General features: G+C 34.4%; 1 protein-coding gene across 2 annotated transcripts; it reads right to left on the minus strand.

Moving 5' to 3' along the window:
- Window positions 1-10,619: 10,619 nt before the first annotated feature.
- On the minus strand, window positions 10,620-12,651 carry LOC115714223 (uncharacterized). 2 transcript variants are annotated; one of them, XM_030642821.2, is made up of 2 exons: window positions 11,373-12,651; window positions 10,620-11,075 (listed from the first exon to the last, which is right to left on the minus strand). In XM_030642821.2, exon 1 carries the CDS (start codon window positions 12,527-12,529, stop codon window positions 11,375-11,377), a length of 1,155 nt encoding a protein of 384 aa, XP_030498681.1. In that variant the 5' UTR covers window positions 12,530-12,651; the 3' UTR covers window positions 10,620-11,075; window positions 11,373-11,374. The 2 variants fall into 2 exon arrangements, with proteins under 2 accessions (XP_030498681.1, XP_030498680.1); XM_030642820.2 differs by having other exon boundaries at window positions 10,620-11,110.
- Between the last annotated feature and the right edge of the window lie 6,311 nt (window positions 12,652-18,962).

Here is an 18,962-nt window from a genome sequence, read left to right on the forward strand (position 1 = left end):
GACAATATTATTTAATAATCTATTTAAGATATTAAATAATTAGTTTTGGCATTTAAATGGTTAGAATTTGAAAATTGGCGTTTTTGAGAAAATAGAAATAAAAATTATGAAAACTGCAAAATCCAAGTAAGGCCCGTTAACACCTATGGCCGCCCACTTGGATAGCTTTTTCCAATTAATATTTTCATTATTTTAATGCCAAATAATTACTAACCTAAACCTAGTAGTTGCCTATAAATAGAAAGTGATGGCTCAGTCAAATTAATGCTTTTTGTCAGAAAATTAGAAATTTTTTTTTCAGAAAACTGAGCCTTCCCTCTCTCTCTATAGCCGAACCAACCCTCTCTCTTTTCCTCTTCTAAATTTCGAAACCCTCAGTGATAGAGTAGTGCCCACACACAACAAGTGGTACCCCAATCATAGATTGGAAGACTGTGAAGGATCACACACAAAGAGAAGGACATTCGAGCTCAGATCTTGATAATACTCTGCGACAGAAAGGATACAAGGGTTAGAGATCTGAGTGGAATGACACATTATTCCGCTGCCATCAATGTAAGGTTTTTCTTAACTTTATATGTGTTTATTTATCGTTTTAGAAAGTTCATATTTAGAGTGTTAAACAACATACTTGTGAGTAGATCTAAGATCCTGGTAAAATAAATTCCAACAACTGGCCTCAGAGCCATGGTAATTGATTTGCTTGCAAGAAATTTGGACTTTAAAATGATTTGTTTATGTTTTGGATGGTTTCATGTTGTGTTGTGTGTTATATGATGATTGATTGATGTTTGTGAATTTTCGTGAAAAATAGTTGAAATTTTGTTTCTGGAATTATTTTTATTGGGTAGTATGGAAAAAATTAAGCAATTTACTTTTTTTACAGAACTCAATTTCGATTTAATTTGAATTAGTTATGATTTTTTTAAGTTTCAAAAAATATCACGGATGATGCACTCACCCACGCGCGCGGAAATCATTCGTGTTCGGACAAGGTTTTGTCCGAGCAACACGCGCAAGGGTGTCTGAAACCCCTTCTACGCGCGCGGAAATCATGCAGCACTCCTCCTGCGCCGAGTTTTCTCGGCCATGCACTCCCATACGCGCGCGCGGGCAGTATGCTCAGCATACTGTCCGTACAGCTCGCATTTTTTTCGTTTTTCTTCGATTTTTCATGCTATTTCATGGATTTAACTTCCGATTTTTTGTGTAGTTTTGTATTTAGACATTTACTATTCCTATTTCAATTCTAATTATCATAATTAAATTAATTATTTTTTTTAAATTAATTCATGATATTAATGTAATTTGAATTTGAAAATAGTAAATATCTATTTTTTTTTTTTTGCTTAATTATCTAACTTATTTTTAAATTTGATTATATCTTATCTTATTTTTAAATTTAAGGTCAGATATTAAATTTTTAAATTAAATATTGTTTTTTAAATAATTTGACCTTATTTAAATTTAAAATAAGATAACTATAATCATGATATTTTAAATAGAAGTAAGATATTTTGCTAACTTTTAAATTTTGTTATTTTATTTATTTAAATTAAATCATAAAATCTGAAAAAGATATTTATTTATCTTTTTTAATTTTTATTGAATATTTATTTATAAAATAACATTAATTTTAAAAGGTAGTTAGCAAATTTTGAAATGATATTTAGGTTAGTTGAAACCTAATTTTTCAAAATTGTAGGTTTAATTTTAAATATTATTTTATTAATTTATATATATTTTTTATTATTTTTTTTAATTTGAAAATAAATATTTTTTTTATTTATTTAATTTTTCGAAATTTAATTATTTAAAATTAAATAAATCCTACATCCAACTATCCAGCTAACCTTGTCCCAGGAGTATGTGTTTTAGCTTGTTTGTAAGTTTTATAAAACCTATTATTGTTTGATTGCAAATAGTCATGGTTAACTTGTTGACAGATCCAATGATCTGATTTTAACCTATGGTTCAATTGGTCAAGTAAATAATTTGTAACAGGTAAATTTTACAATCTTCTTTCATCTGTGTATGACCTAGCAACATGATAGGATCCATCCAAATGTGTGCCTGTGTGAGCCTATATGTTTATTTTATTATATAGATGCATATAGGTTGTTGCTAAATAAAATGTCACACCATGATAGATTTTATTTAGGTCCATTTAGTTTTTGGACCTATTCAATTAATTACAGTTATTTATTTTAAGGTTAAATTCCTCTCTTTTGGGCCTTGTGTGAGAGTTGGGGGCCAATAGAAGTGGGTACGACATACTGAGCCCAGCTCCCCCTCACATGAACTACCCCAATTGTGAAGGCCCATTTGCCTGATTTGAATAACTGTGCTAGGTTAATTAAATTAGTTTAATCTAATAAAATTGATTAGCAACATAATTAACTTTTAAAATATATGAAATTTAATTTCATATTTTAAAGTTAATTTTAAGAAAAACACTTTTAGTTTTAGATATTATTTCTAGACAAACTATTTGTATTTTTCTTGTATTTAATTAAATAAAGAATTTTAACTAACTAGATTCTTTCTGGAGCTTATTTAATTAAATATTCCTATTTAAGTTATAAAATAGTTATATCAACTGGTTTTTCTTATCTAACTTAAATTTGAATATTTTATTTAAATTTAAAATTAAGTTGAGGAATTCTAGGCATTAGTTATTAAAGATTCTTAAGATATTTTTTAAGTTAGTTTTAAACTTAAAATGGAATATTTTTCAAATTAAGTGGTTACAACTTAATTTTTGATATTTAGTTAAATTTAAATTTGAAAATATTTAAGTTCTAGATTTTTTCTAATACAACTTAAATTAGATATTTTTTTCAAATTTTGTGGAAAAGATACTTAGTAAAAAAAAAAAGATATCTTCTGGATAGTTATTTCTAGACTACTTATTATTTCTAATATTAAATAGGAAAATATTATACATTGTGAAATTAATTATTTAAATAATTAATTTTGGTTGAATTTAATTTTAAGTATATTTTTTCCTAGTATTAAACTAGAGATTAATAATTAAGCCTTCTCTACACTTAATTATTTATTTCTTGAATTTAATACATTTAATTAAATTGAAAAATTAAATATCTAAGTTGATTTTCATCATGATACTTAAATATTTCTTTATCATGACACTTAATTAAATAAAAAATTATTTTTAGTTGAAATTTAATTTTTTCAACTTAAATTTAAATAATTTTCAAAATATATTTTTTTTTTTGTTTATTTTTAATCAATTTCGAAATTGCATTTCATAATGCTAGATGTTTTTGAATTTATCTTGAAAAATAGATTAAGTTGTAAATTAATTATTTATTTTAATTAATTCTTGGACCAACTTAAATCAATGATTTTTTTTATTTATTGATTAATTTAAAATTAATTAATATATATTATTAGAAATTGAATTAATTAGTCAAAAGAAAATCTAGATAGGTGATATTTTTGCTTGAAGTATTTTTTCTAAGTATTTATTATTTGAGTATTTCGAAAATAAGTTTTTATACTTTCTTTTTCAAAATACAATAAATATATTCTCATGAAAATTTATTTTAAGTTGCAAATTAATTTAAATTAATACAACTTAAATTAATTTTCTTAATATTTATATATCAAAATTACTACTAAGATGGAAATAATTCAATTTATTTCAATCACCATCTAAGTATAATTTTATAAAAATTAAATTAAATTCTAATTTAGAATTTTAATTCTAAATTCGATATTTAATGAATATATTTTATTATAAATAATAAAGAAAATACATTTTAAAGAATGAGCTTTATTATTATTAAGATATTCGATCTCCATTGTTGGTTTTACATAGCGTTTGTTTTAGTGAGTAATCCTCCCTAATGGAGGAACGTTCATTAGCAAGTTCGCACCGTTTAATCTCGAAAGATAAGTAGCTTTGTAAGTGTTTTATATGGTATGGATCACCCTAATGGTGGCGACTGTATTTGACTTGCAAAATATGAGACAATGGTAGAAGCTCATAAGATAGAATAGTCTTGACTCTCGCCTAAACGGGACAACGCTGGATTCCAATCTTGATCGAATAAAAGGTTGCTAGAATGTTTAACATTTTAGATGAGCTGACAACTCTATTCAATAGATGGTAGCTTTGACTCTCGCCTAAACGGGATACTGATATCAGTTTGTTGAAAACCTTAGAAATTATTTAGGATTGTATTTTTTAGTATTTTCTCTTATCATTCCTACATGTTATGTGCTTATAATTTCTGAATTGGATTTTGTGTTAAACCATTGTTGATTTCTATTTATTATTTTGTAGTATCCTGTATAACCATGATGAATTCCAAGTTATCACTCTTGACCAATAATAAGCTGAATGGATCTAACTTTCCAAAATAGAATGAGAACATTAATATTGCTCTCATAGGAGAAAGTGCCTTGTTTGTGTTAACTGAGCCGTCTCCAGAAGTGCCGGGGGACAATGCAACCAAAGCTGTGAAAGAAAAGTATGAGCGTTGGCAGAAAGCTAACGACAAAGCTCTATACTTCATGCTTTCCAGCATGGTTGACACCCTTAAAACTCGGTTTTCTAAAACCGAAAAGGCTGTTGAAGTTATGACGAAGTTAACTGAGCTATTCGGTAGGGCATCTCTTCAGTCTCGCTTTGACGCGACTAAGAAATACATCAATGCACGGATGGAACCCCACCATAACGTGCGTGATCATGTTCTCCTCATGGCAAGCTATTTCCAAGAAGCCCAGGATCATGGTGCTGAAATGGACCACACTACTCAAGTAAGCCTTATCTTGAATAGTCTGACTCCATCATTTCTGCCCTATACATCAAATTATGTCATGAATAAAAAGGACATAGACTTTCATGAGTTAGTCAATGACCTTCAGACATATGAAAATTTGATTGGAGGCCCCAAGAAGAAAGGGAGTAAGCCTCAAAATTCTGGCAATGGTAATGGGACAGTCAAACCTGAGACAAATGTTGCCTCTACTTCTAAACCCAAATCAAAGAAGAAGTGGAGAAACACCAAGAAGTGTGCCAAAGCCATGAAAAACAAAAAGGCTGCAGCTTCTGGTGATGCACTCAAAGGAAAGTGTTTCTACTGCAATGAGAAAGGTCATTGGAAACCCCAATGTCCTAAACTTCTTGCAAAGAAACAAGGTATTTCCTTCTATAAACTTTAAAAGTTTTAGTGAATTAATATCCAATTGGATTTTTGATTATGGACTAACTTTGTTTATTTGATTCTTCTTATTATTGGCCAAGCTACTTGAACTCAATACTATCTTAGTGAGTTGGATCGGAAAGCTTGACAAATGGGTGAAGGTCGTCCAAGATGAAGATGAAGCTCATCTAATTTCGAATTAATTGTTTTATTTTAAAAACAATTTGGATTTTGAATTTTTAGTTTGGGATTTTTATCCCTATTTTTCTCATAATGTTGCAATACATTTTTTTTATTATTAATAATATTTTATTTTCTATTTCAATAAATTGCAATTTATGAGATTGAGCTTCATTTACTTTATCTTAAACCACAATTACCACATTATATTTATATGTTTGTATGTGTAAGTGTTTTTATTATTGATACAAATTCTATAATATTTACAACTCTTCATAGAGTTATATTGAATAAACACTAGAAAATATTTCTATGTTTATTAATAATTGTTAATTCTAATACAATTATTGAGAATTTGTTTGATAAAAATATCTTTTGATCTGATAGGGGTGGAGAAAAGTTAAGAAAACTATGCAGTTCAACGATCTTTTATATCTAATGAACACTGGATTGTATTCAACTCCACATAATCTCTATAACACTTAGAGTCATGATCTTTATAACCTTTAGGGGTGGATCATAATCTCTATATACTTAGGGCTGGAGTTTATCCACAATACTCTATGTAACACATATTTTCTTTAAACATGGAAGTAATATAATGAATTAGCTATTATCAGTATAAATTCTTGATCTTGATTGTATGTTCCAATCTAGTTTTACTGTTGTAGTAAAAAAATTGATACCTATAAAAGTTCTTTGATAATGTATCACACTACCTTAATTGAGTGGGAGAATTTTAAAATTCTTTACCCATCTTCATTAGGTTGACACTTGTGATAGGAACTTAAGAACACTACTGAAAAGCAAATCTAACCATTCATGTGGATAGATATAACTTATCAGGATTATGAGAATAAGATAAAAGAATTCTAGTTCAGTCTATTCGAATGACATGAACCAAGATTTCTTAATCCTCATAACATTTTATGGTATCTTAATTTTGATTACTTAATCTCTAGCAAGTATTTTTCACTTCAAATACTAGTCTGCTATGTTGATGATTTAGTCTTAAAAGAAACTTAAAGTTTCAGACTAATACAATAAGTCACAACTAGATAACTCTCCAAACAATAAGAGGTTAAAAGTATTATTTAACCAGACATCTGCTATTGAGTGGGAGCTATCTGAGATGTAATCAAATAAGGAACATTAGAAGATATTCAAGAAAGATTTATGAAAGTGATCTATATGTTAGATATTAAGGAACTGTATATCAGTTATCCTTGTATCTACCCCAACTCATTCGAATTATAAGATGGTGGTTACTCTGGGGGTGGAGGAGTTATTCTATGATAATTCAAGCTCTACCAGAGAAGATTTATAACTTTGTGAATTCGAAATTACCATAAAGTTATATTACTGAAGAAAAGTCTACACTGTATTATCTCAATTCCATATTTTAAAATATGAGAGATATGTCTTCTGTTTATACAGATGTACTTTAAAACAGTAAGGATTTCAGTATCCCTTGATGAGTAAAGCATATAGTAAAGGATGTTTCATAAATATATTTTATGAACTAGTTTCCAGATGTTTGGGTGGATTCAAATATACTACACTTGATCTGAAGATCAAGACATCAGATTGATTTATTTGCACAGTTTGTTTTATGTTAGTGCAAGTGGGAGTTTGTTTGGTTTTGTGCCCTAAATAAAATCCTTTACAATCTGATTGGTTATCAATATAAGAAATTCGAAGTGATTTATGTTTGCATGAATTTTACATGCTAATGGTCTAATATGTTTATTACATTTACACACAAAATCTGTTAAGTCCAAATCATATGTTTATTCACAATTACAGTATCGTCAACAAAGTGGAATGTGATTGTGATTATATGAATCAAAAGACTAAGTCCTTGTTTCATCAGTGTTTTGGATTTACACTGATGTGATAATCAGCGATGATGTGTACTTACACATGGAGTAAGTGTTATGTTCTTTCCAGGACATTGGTAAAGTATACTAGTTTCGAATGTATGGAGTATACATTGGACTGGACCGATATTGCAACTTAGTTAAGATATTATAAACTTACCGTCATATCTTTCCAAGTCAATATCAGCAGTTGATCTTAAGATTAAAAGAATCTAAATCCTAATATGCTTAGGCTCAACTCAGGAGTGCTATTCATGTTCTTTGATTTATTAGTTAAGCCTACTTTTGGGTCAGGGTGATACGTATATTTTGGGAACATGATAGTATGATTGAGTGGGAGTGCTGAACATAGATATCGAATCTATAGCTTCTACTGGTGTATAGAAGTCAAGTGATGATTCCCTTCGAGCTTAGCTAAATAGAAGTAAATGGATGAGCTCTTGTTTAAGTGACTAATTCTTAGATCACTAAACATCATTTACAGGTAGCTAAGTGTTTTAAGAGGCAAAATACGTTGAGGAGTGAGAACGGTAAAATTATCCCATCTCGATGTAAATCATCTATATAGAGGATCTTTGATCACAATAAGATTATAACAATGGTTAAATGAGATAGCATATCTATATCGTGGAACATATAATATGCTCTATATAAGTCAAAGAGTGCAATTCTAAGTTCTAAGAGTGGATTCAACGAAGAATTAATAAGTAGGAATTTACTTAGTAAATTCGGTTCACTTATTGGAAGCTCAGCATATAGATCCATGGTCCCCATTCTAGTTGAGACTATACTGCTTGTAAGACTCAATAATTGATTTGTGATTAATCAATTATAATTCTAAAGTTAGACTATGTCTAATTTGTGAATTTTCACTAAGCAGGGGCGAAATTGTAAAGAAAAAAGATTCTAGGTTTATTTACTTATTAATAGACTTTATATGTCTAATTAATAATTAAATTAAATGACAATATTATTTAATAATCTATTTTAGTTATTAAATAATTAGTTTTGGCATTTAAATGGTTAGAATTGGAAAATTGGCGTTTTTGAGAAAATAGAAATAAAAATTGTGAAAACTGCAAAATTCAAGTAAGGCCCATTAACACCTATGGCCGGCCACTTGGATAGCTTTTTCCAATTAATATTTTCATTATTTTAATGCCAAATAATTACTAACGTAAACCTAGTAGTTGCCTATAAATAGAAAGTGATGGCTCAGTCAAATTAATACTTTTTGTCAGAAAATCAGATTTTTTTTTTCTTTCAGAAAACTGAGCCTTCCCTCTCTCTCTCTATAGCCGAACCAACCCTCTCTCTTTTCCTCTTCTAAATTTCGAAACCCTCAGTGATAGAGTAGTGCCCACACACAGCAAGTGGTACCTCAATCATAGATTGGAAGACTGTGAAGGATCACACACAAAGAGAAGGACATTCGGGCTCAGATCTTGATAATACTCTACGACAGAAAGGATGCAAAGGTTAGAGATCTGAGTGGAAGGAGACATTATTCCGCTGCCATCAATGTAAGGTTTTTCTTAACTTTATATGTGTTTATTTATCGTTTTAGAATGTTCATATTTAGGGTGTTAAACAACATACTTGTGAGTAGATCTAAGATCTTGGTAAAATAAATTCCAACAAAACCAAACTACACTGTTTGGCAAAATACAAACCATAACCACACCTCGAAGTATTTCAAACTGTATTTTTTATGTGATGTGGTGTGGTACAGTCAGTTTTAGAACACCCCTAATTTTTTCATAAAAAAATTAGATTTGTTTAAGTAAATGTAACCATTTTTTTTTTGTTTGACTTCTAACTTTTTTTAAAAAATAATTTTATACTTTTATTGAATTTGTAATTATTTTTTTTATTTTTTAAATTATCAGTTTATAAATATAAATATGTTTGATTTTTCACAATTATTTATTAGTTTTTCAATAATTTTAGTTTAATTTTTTAAAATGTGTTCATAAATAAAATGAAATTTAAAAATATGTATATATTTTTTTTCATTACAAGAAAAATATTAAATTTTTTTTAAGTAAACTTAATATTTTTCTTAATAATTTAATACTTTTATTAAGTTTTTCTAAGTATTTTTTTTAAATTTTTTTTTAGAATTAATAGAACATAATAATTTTTAAAATTATTTTTTTTAATAAAAGGAAATAATGTTTTATATTAGTCAAAGTTCAAAGATAAAACTATTAATTTTTAACGGTAAAGGAAACAAAAAAAAAAAAATAAATAAGGAAACTTACAAAAAAATATTGAAAATTGGTTTCAAAAATACTATATTTTTATAAAACACCAATAAACACAAAACAAAACAACTCAAAACAACGGTAGAATAACTAAAAAAACACTAGTAGAACAACAGTGAAAACTTAACACAGTACTGGAGTATGAAACTTATAAAAAAATACAATAAAAAATAAAAAATACCACTTGACAGTATTTTTGTAAAAAAATAGCAAGAGTTAGTTTACCATGTTAATTTCCCAAAAAAATATAATTATGTAACTATTATATTTTATGAGAAATTTTTAACAAGTATATTTTAAGAGGTAAAATTAAATAGTGTTGAAAGTTCAAGGCAAAAATATTAATTATTCTTTTTTTAATTAATAAATATTAGTATAGTTATAATGGATTGCACTAAGTAAGAAGTAACTCAATTTGGTTGTTCTACTTCTTTTCCAACAAGTGATTGTTTCGTCACTAATCCAATCGAATCAGCAAAGTGGGAAGAGCAACACTAGTTTGACCAAGTAATTGATTGCAATTAGTAAGAACTCAATTTGGTTTTTCTACTTCTTTTCCAAAATTATCGTACGTTGCCTTCACCCATCGGCAACCACCGTTTCACCTACTTCTATTACAGAGCTCATTGCTTCTGATGATGAGGTTGTACGAATTATGGGCAGTCATAATCACCGGCTGATGGCAGAATTCACGTCCAAATCGCTGCTTATCACTTATCTTTATGGCCTTATTAGACATGCAGATATCTTTCTAATACTTGATGTATCACCCATTCTTCCGAGATCAATAGTAATACCTGATTGTGTATTTTGTGTACTGAGTGTGTACTCTATTTTCACAATCACATCATAATATCAATATTTCATTTCAGTTTCTAGTTGGTACTTGTTCATCAATGCTACCACCAGCACATTAAATGTCATGGTTTATCCAAAACAACCAAAAATGACATACAAGTCTAAAGGCTTCTTCAAAAATCTCACTTTACTAAATAGGGAAGGATTAAAAGGTTTCCAAATCCATAGATATTTCAGGACACAAAAAAGACATACACTAGTCCTCCCTTGGCATTTACACCCGTTATATCATCTTAAATCATGTAGCAAAAGTAAGTCAATTTTGGTGAAAAATATGAAAGCTAATCAAATGTCAGCATTATAGTTAGCAGATTACATAAATCAAGTATTGAAATGAATTAACCCATGGTAAACAGTCACCTGACTAAGGTAAACAATGATGACAAGGAGGAATTCTTTCATAAAATCTAAACAAAGTTCACTAGGAAACAACACAGAGAAGACAATAAACTATTCTATGAGTTGAAATGACTGTAGCAACACGTTAAAGAATATGATGAATGAACCATGTTGGATACCAAGACTAGTTCATCAAAATACATGAACTTGATCGAAGCCAATCCCAACAAGATTACTCAACAACCCGAATCATATCAATCTCATCATGTAGATTAATTGTTACAATGATATATGAAATATTTAAATCCCCTGGTATTGGAACAGAGATCCATCCACAGCATCTTCACAGAGCAACTATGAACAACCTCCCTCGTGAGCTTCCCAAGCATTATTCATCACAGGAAATCCATTTCTTGTTAAAAGATATAACAATGAATTGAAACACAAAATCGGAATAGAGAATGAGGTAAACAGCATAGACCAGAAGAAATACAAATTTCACAGTTCAAAAACCACGAAGAAGCAGGCAACCATAGACCAAACAGTTAAATCATTTATTATCTCAAATGCAGAGAATGGAAAACAAATCAGTTCATCTAGTAGTGTCAATGCATTGTATAGACTCAAAAAATTGTATAAATTAGATCAAACTGAGAAACTTGAACTAAAACTACCTTTAAATACGAGTACATGAGGAATCAAAATCATCAGGTGCAACTCTGGCAATCCAGTTACTAAGCGTCCTCTTAATATCGGAGTGATTAACATAAGCCAACTCATACATACTACACAAATTCACAACAAGAGTCTCATTCAAAGCCACCGTAGGTACCCTTTCAAGCGCATTCTCCAAAACTTTAATGGAGTCAGACAAATCCCTTAAGTACATTAAGCAAAGAGCTTTGTTATTGACAGCCACTACGTCGGTATGATCCCTCTCAATGCACTCATCGTACTCTCTTACAGCTGAGACATAATCTTTCCCAACCAAATAAACCAATGCTTTGTTCCTATTCACAAGGTTCTTAAACTGGATTTCGCTCAACGACCCATTACTTTTCTCGATTTCCTTCATCAAACCCTCCACCTGATTAAACGAATTCTTAGCACCCTCCAAATCCCCAATTTGCATCTGAATGTAACCTAGCTTCGAAAACAAAATTGGGTCCGAACCATCTCGTTTAAGCAAATCTTTGATCAATCTCAAACACACGGAGAATTCTTTGTTGCTAAGATGGAGCCCCACGATGGAGTTCGTCACAAAAAACTCCCTCTTCTTCCACACAGTCGCAGAGACACTCAAACCCTCCGCATTCTCCTTCTCGCTTACCTTCGTCCGTACAAAGTCGAGTAGAACGTAGAGGCGGTCCAACCCATCTTGACGGCGGCCCAATTTGGCGGGAACAATGGCGTGGAGCCAACGGAGGGAGAATGGGACCATGGATCCAGACCGGTTTGGGTAAACATTCGGGTAAGATTCGTAGCGGTTATGGGATCCATCGAGATCTTCGACGGTATCAAGCTCGGTAGAGGCTTCAGAGAAACGACGTAGTTTCATAAGGGCGAGTACGTTGAAGGAGAGATAGGTGAGGTGATCATGGGGCTTCTGTAGGAGGGAGAGGGTTCGGGCACGACCGACCTTGTCTAGTACAGACCGCCATGAGCCGCGGAGAGCGAGGTCTTGGAGAGAAGCGAGCTCGTGGCTGAGATCGTTGAGCGATCCGAACTGGTCAGTTAGTGGATCAGTAGAGAGAGTAAGGGTTTCGAGATCGGTAGTCAGAATTTGGGCATCGACGGCCTGAGTTGGGGGGTCGGGTGAGTCGTACTCCATCTCTGAATCGCCGGGGCTTCTAAAATTCTTGATCGGGAATGGTTAAGGGAAAATGTATGTGTGAAAATTCCATTTTTTTTCTTTTTCTTATTTTTTTTTTTTAAAGAAATTGCACATTTTTAATTTCACAGTTTGAGATTTTAAATCTATTAAATAATTATACTTTTTTAATCTATTGGTTACTACTGTATATATTTAGGAATGTCAGTCGGGCCGGGCCCGGCCCGGCCCGCCACAAACTCGGCCCAGCCCGACATCACTTTGGCCCGGTCCGGCCCGGCCCGACTCCTTCTTTTGGCTTAGCGGGTCAAGCCCGGCCCGAGATAATTGGGCCGGGTTAGGCCCGACCCGGTTTTTTTTTTTTTTTTTTTTTTTGAGATAAAGTCAGTTGGGTTCAGTGCTGCTCCTTTGTTCATAATAGGGGCAATTTTGTTTGTGGGCTTCGGTTTGTGCATGTTGGTCATTGGTAGGAATGACTTGGTTTTTGTCAATGCTTCTGCCAACACCAATAATTTGGTTTGTGGGCTTCCTTGACCATAATTTACCATTACATATATAGATTAGCATGAAATTCATGGTATCATATAAAGTGAGATCCAAGATTATAATCATTCAAAAAAAAAAAAAAACTCAGTATAGAAGCATATATAGTACAAATTAATTAACCTAAAAACAACAAAATAAAGAAAGAGAAATATGGACATGAATCAATTTACTAAACTGATGGACATTTTGTATATATATAAATATTTATATACTCAAACATACAGATCAAAGAGAAATAAAACATTTCTTCTTAATAATTCCATGACCATAAGACCTTGAAGTTTAAAATTAAGCTATATACATATAAATATCTGTGTACCAGTACTTATATATATCATCATGACATTATTTTCGTAGCTTTCTTTCCCTTTTGACTCGACATTATTAAACGTAATTATATTCAATTGCTTAACGTGGAACAAAAGTATTCTCCACTTGAGAAAAATTCAATGATCATATATATATTTAAAACAAGTAATGGTTGGAAAAAATTAGAACTCACGGATATTGTTCTACAGAGGTATGAGTTCGAAATCGCGATCGGAGACCCTTGGAACTCCGGAGTTGCCGCGGCTGGCAGCTTAGGCTGGGTTGGGTTGGGCAGCTTGGGCTCTGTCGTCGGAGAGAGAGAAGTCGAAGAGTCTGAGAGCTGAGATTTAGGTTTAGAATTTGGGATTTTTTTTAGGGATTTAGGTTTTTTTTAATATTTAAAACCGGGCCGGACCGGGCCCGACCCGAAATAATATATACCGGGCCGGGCCGGGCCGGGCCAGAAGCCCGATAAGAGCCCGAATAATTCGGGCCACGGTCGGCCCGTCGGGCCGGGGGCCCGGCCCGGCCCGCGAAAATAGCCCAGATTGACATTCCTATATATATTAGATTGGAATTTTGATAATTATAGACATATTTAGAGATTAATTTATTAAAACATAAAGTATTTCATTAATCTTGGTTCATAATTTAAAGAAATAAAATGATTGTTTCGCTTTTTAATTATATTTTGTTCTTAGATTATTTATAACTTTACTAGTAAAGGTTGTGTAATTTGCGCTCCTAACTTTTTTATTAATTGAGATTTTTAAAAATAGAACAAAAATAACAAAAATGAAATAATAAATAATTAATAGAGAAAGTATAAAGTAAGAGACAAATAATTTTTAACGTGGTTGGAGCGTTAATTAACCTTAGTTTACGAATCAGTATTATTCAATAAGTTTTTGCTGGTAAATGCCTTAGGAAATACACAAAATATGTGTTCTTAAGTTTGCATGAGCAAAGAATACAAGAGAGTTAACCCTTAATCCATGAGATTAATAGAGTATTTATAGTAGTTTGATAATTACATTAGGTTTCTCATTTTACTCTACTGGGGAGTTTACAATAAAGAATATTCGTGGCTTTCTCATGAATGGATAAGACGATCTACTGACTAGGCAGATCAAATTGGGATTGATTTGGTCAACACCGCGTACACTAATTGTCGGTAATTAATTTGAATTAATTACATAATTTGGTGTACGAAGTTTTCCCTTTAACCTTGATTCGATGCACTGTTGTGATCTGCCAAGTTTTCTTATTTATGTGCAGGAATATAAAGGGAAATTGGAAGGGTCTTTCAGGAACATGGTGTCTTGTCTCTCTGATTTCGTGAGGCCATTCTACTGGGCTCAGATTGTTGAAGGCGGAAGACTTTGCAAGTGCGGAACCATGACGTGTTTCTGGAAGGTAACACCCAAATGGGCTTGGCCCATTTTGTCTTTAATGAGAGTCCCACTGATGGGTCTTAAATTTTGATTTAGAATCCACGTGTTCAATGTCGGAAACGTGGATAATATTTACCTCCCAAGCTTCCAGAATGGTGTGTGTGGTGGAAGCTTGTATCACTTTCTTCATTTGGACATGTGAAAATTGAAGAATGAAATAGTGATATTTAAAATGTCACTTGACTGCGGAAGCTAGCTTCCGTCTGTGATGATGATGTGTCCATGTGTAAGTCGAGCGTGTATGACAAGGTGCAACCATCGAGGAGTCGTCTTCTAAAAACAACTATATTTTGATGGTTATTCAATTATTGGTGTGAAAACCAAAAAAGGGGCATTTTCATTATTACTTCGCACCTTGGTTCTGGAGTGCATTAAATGCTAGGATACGTGTCACGGACTCACCTTTTCTGGCAGCGGAACACCCGTGCACCACCTTGACTTCTTTAAGTCAAGGTCAGCCTTCCAACAATCCGAGTAACAATGGGCTTATTTTTCGTGCGACCGTGTGCCTCGTGCACTTTTCCGTCTCTCGAACAACTCTTGTTTAATCATGCTCGCAAGCATCCATGAGTGCATCCATGCATCGAGGCTCTCTAGCCAAGATACTCACATTGTCCATAAGTTCCCACTATGATAAGACAAATCCCAACACCGACGCTCACCTCATCACTTGTGACAAAGGTAGCATGTGTGGCAAGATGCCAACACTAAGCTGACGTGTCGACGCTCCTATCATGCCCCATTCGATACTATCCGAACAGTCTCCCTTGTCGCCCAAGGGCTCCCATACGTCCATGGACTAATCCTCAAGGCACCATGCCTCCACGCATGTTGGCAGGCCCTCGAAACAAGCTTCTAAACGAGTTGCATACATTAGACCTCTGTCCCTTTCCAACATGGTGCATTCGTCCCATGCATGTATGCAAACTAGCCCACGAATGACTACTCGTGTCATCTCGTGTTGAGACTCGTGGCGAAGGCGCACCACAACGTCTCTTGGAGGTTTAGGCCATGTCACGTGCAAGTAGCATACCAGCAAACCATTGGAAACGTACCCGTTAACCTCTAGCAGCTTCTTAGAAGCACTATCAGGTCGCCCAATAATGTCCATGAGTACTCCAACTCATGGAGACATATGAGTCCCCTCGTGGTCCTCATATGCCCACCCTACTAGTCACATTGACTAGTAGTAGCTCACTTAACACCAAGGTGCCAGGAGTGGTGGAGAGCTGACACCAGGGTCCCCCTTAAAGAGCATTCTAAGCTTTTAGCCTTCTACCAGGAACATACATGATTTTGGCTCTGTAGACATATGGCCAAACCATATACCGAATCACAGAGTTTCTCCAATCTGATTGAACCATTGTATTCGTAGACCCAAATAAATGGCAAATACCAAGTCTCGTCCCAATCCGGACAATATTGAAGATATTTACAAAAATGCTACTGCCATACAAACTAAGCATAAGCATGCCACCAGCATGCACCTCAACATGTGCCACCACTTGACCACCACTTGGCCAACTTGTGGGCATCACCTAGCTTGTAACGTGCCATCTTTGCACGCACGTTACATTCTCCCCCACTTCAACATGTCGATGCCCTCATTGACGGACCGCAGGCAAATCTTCCTGATCTCGACTCCTAAGCTTACTCCAAGCTTCTCCTGAATCCTAAGCCTGCACTTGTCCCTCTACCTCCGTCAAACGACCCTCTTGGTGACGATCTCCCTTGCCCATTCTTGGACCTGATCAAAGAAACTGTGCCACTGTTACTATTCAGAACCACCCATGAAATAGTGCCTCCGCACTAGAATGCTTCCCCCAACATGAACTCCTCTAAGTCCATGACCATGTCCCTCAAGTCAACCAAGTAGCCCTTACAACACTAACCCTGAAGCTCACACATCCTCTGATAGTAGTTCACTCGCCAATGTTCAATGCATACTCCTTTCGACAAGGACTAAGTATGGTGCACCCCTCGGGGTGAGGTTCGCAAACCAACTGTACCTAATGGCACCTACAAAACACGCTTCCACTGAAGCCAAGTCCTTCTAGAAAAGTCCCTCCAAAAACTTCACACGCCAACTCCATGGCGTTCCATCCTCCTGATGGCAATCGAGAAAGACACTCTCATCGCAGGATAAAATTTGGTGTGTCCCACCTGGACGAGGCTCGCAAGCCAACTACACCCAATGCAGCACCAAGTGCACTCCTGCACAAAATCTCTTCGCAAAGTTCTCAACATTGGCCATCTGGTCCTACCACACACCCGCGACTTCATGCAAAAGGCCCCTCTGACCCACTGCATACGTGCTCCTCTAAGCTTCTTTCACGTTGTCAATGATCTAACAATCACCCAAAACTACGAATTTTTCCTATGGCTCCTGCTTATGTCGGCTCACTAACACTGTGTTACAAGTCCATCTCCCAAAATCAACCCTTCATCTTCTGATGACTCGCTAACTTTTGATAAACTTGATAACACAAAGTCTTACTCTTAAGACTTGAATTCATCTTAATCAACTATCTCCCATCGGCATATGCTCTCTGAACCATTCAGCTTACATTATCCCATACAACACGAGTGTCCCCATAAACACAAAGCATGCCCATAACATGCTGCAAACTAGCTTAGTCTTGATCTTAGCCTATGCCCCTACATATTGTCTATCTGTAACTTGCAGCAATCATGCAAGTCTTCGCACTGAACAACCCATCTGTTGTAGTGTTTCCCTCTGGATTCACACATCAAAAGTGAACAAGTACCCTAATTCTTCAAACATATGAATTATTGGGCTCCCCCACTTCAACTTGGGAAGGACTTCTCTCTTAGAGGAATACCCCTCAAGGTATAGCTTGCAAGCTAATCGCATACTCACATACAGTCCCTCCATTCCAAATATCACTTTGATGAAGATGTTGAACTAATGCCTCGGTCATTCTGACTCTTCGCCCCTCGACATTTCAATGTTGCCTTAGTACCTTAGTCCTGCTGACTTTCACCTGAGGCCAACATTGCCATGGTGTTATCTTAGTACCTGAGTCCTGCAAACTTTCACCCTAGATAACTGGCACTGCCTGTGTCCCGAGTCTTCTTGACTTTACATCCTGAACGACAATCAATCTCCACAGTACTCATCTCGATGCTTGTAATAAATCCCTAGTCTAATGAGTGAACCGTGAAGGTATCTCCCCCATTTCATCTGTTCTCGTCCTCGACAACATGCTCACACGCGAATGCCTAATCACCCAACTCTTCATACACATCATGCCATCTAAAGTTCATCCCGCAGGATGTGACTCTCAAGTCAACTATCTCATATAGCACCTCTGTCGATTTCCATATGCGTGCATTATCCATTCAACCTTCCAACTGATTCACACTGGCATCATGCCTTTCCGACTCCTACGATGTACTAAGTTCCAATGATTCAACCCTCTGGCCATCATGCAAACTCTAGCACCCTACTTGACCTTCATAAGAAAACATGACTAATAAGTCTCGCTGGCATAGCCCTCTAGCCTCCACTCAAACTCTAGTGCCATCTTATACTTGCGCTCGGTCTTCTTAGCCCTGCTGGCTTCTTCGATGCCTTCATTCCACAACTTTCCATCTCTAACGATGTCTTTGTGTGACTTACGCCCACTGGCGCTTTAACAAGCCAACACATCTCACTCAACTACCTAGGCGCTTCCATATGGATCAAATAAAAGTCACATGCGAACACCTCCAAGGACAATCATTCGTTGATGATTGTGGCATCTGCCCCCCTTGGTCTCCATGTGTGTCCTTCTTGACACACACACGTAGCAACTTAAGCATTCCATGTCTATCCCAATTTGAACCATCTCGGTCATCAACTCTAGACCACTGTCATGACTAACAAGAATCTCACGGCCCCTACAATGCTTCCACACCCCTGTCAACAAGCTTCCTTTTCAACAAAAGAACCTCTTGCGGCTTACGATGTCACTCAGGCAAACTTGGCCTAGTGTACCAAGCATGCAGTATGGACTATCCAATCAACCTTGTATTATGTCAATGAGTTTCAAACATTCTATTGCGCCTCTCTACTATCTCTGTATCAGTTCGTTGGAAACCTTGGAAAATAAACTATGTTA

Source organism: Cannabis sativa, chromosome 4 (genome assembly GCF_029168945.1).
Source record: "Cannabis sativa cultivar Pink pepper isolate KNU-18-1 chromosome 4, ASM2916894v1, whole genome shotgun sequence".
NCBI classification, from domain to species: Eukaryota; Viridiplantae; Streptophyta; class Magnoliopsida; order Rosales; family Cannabaceae; genus Cannabis; species Cannabis sativa.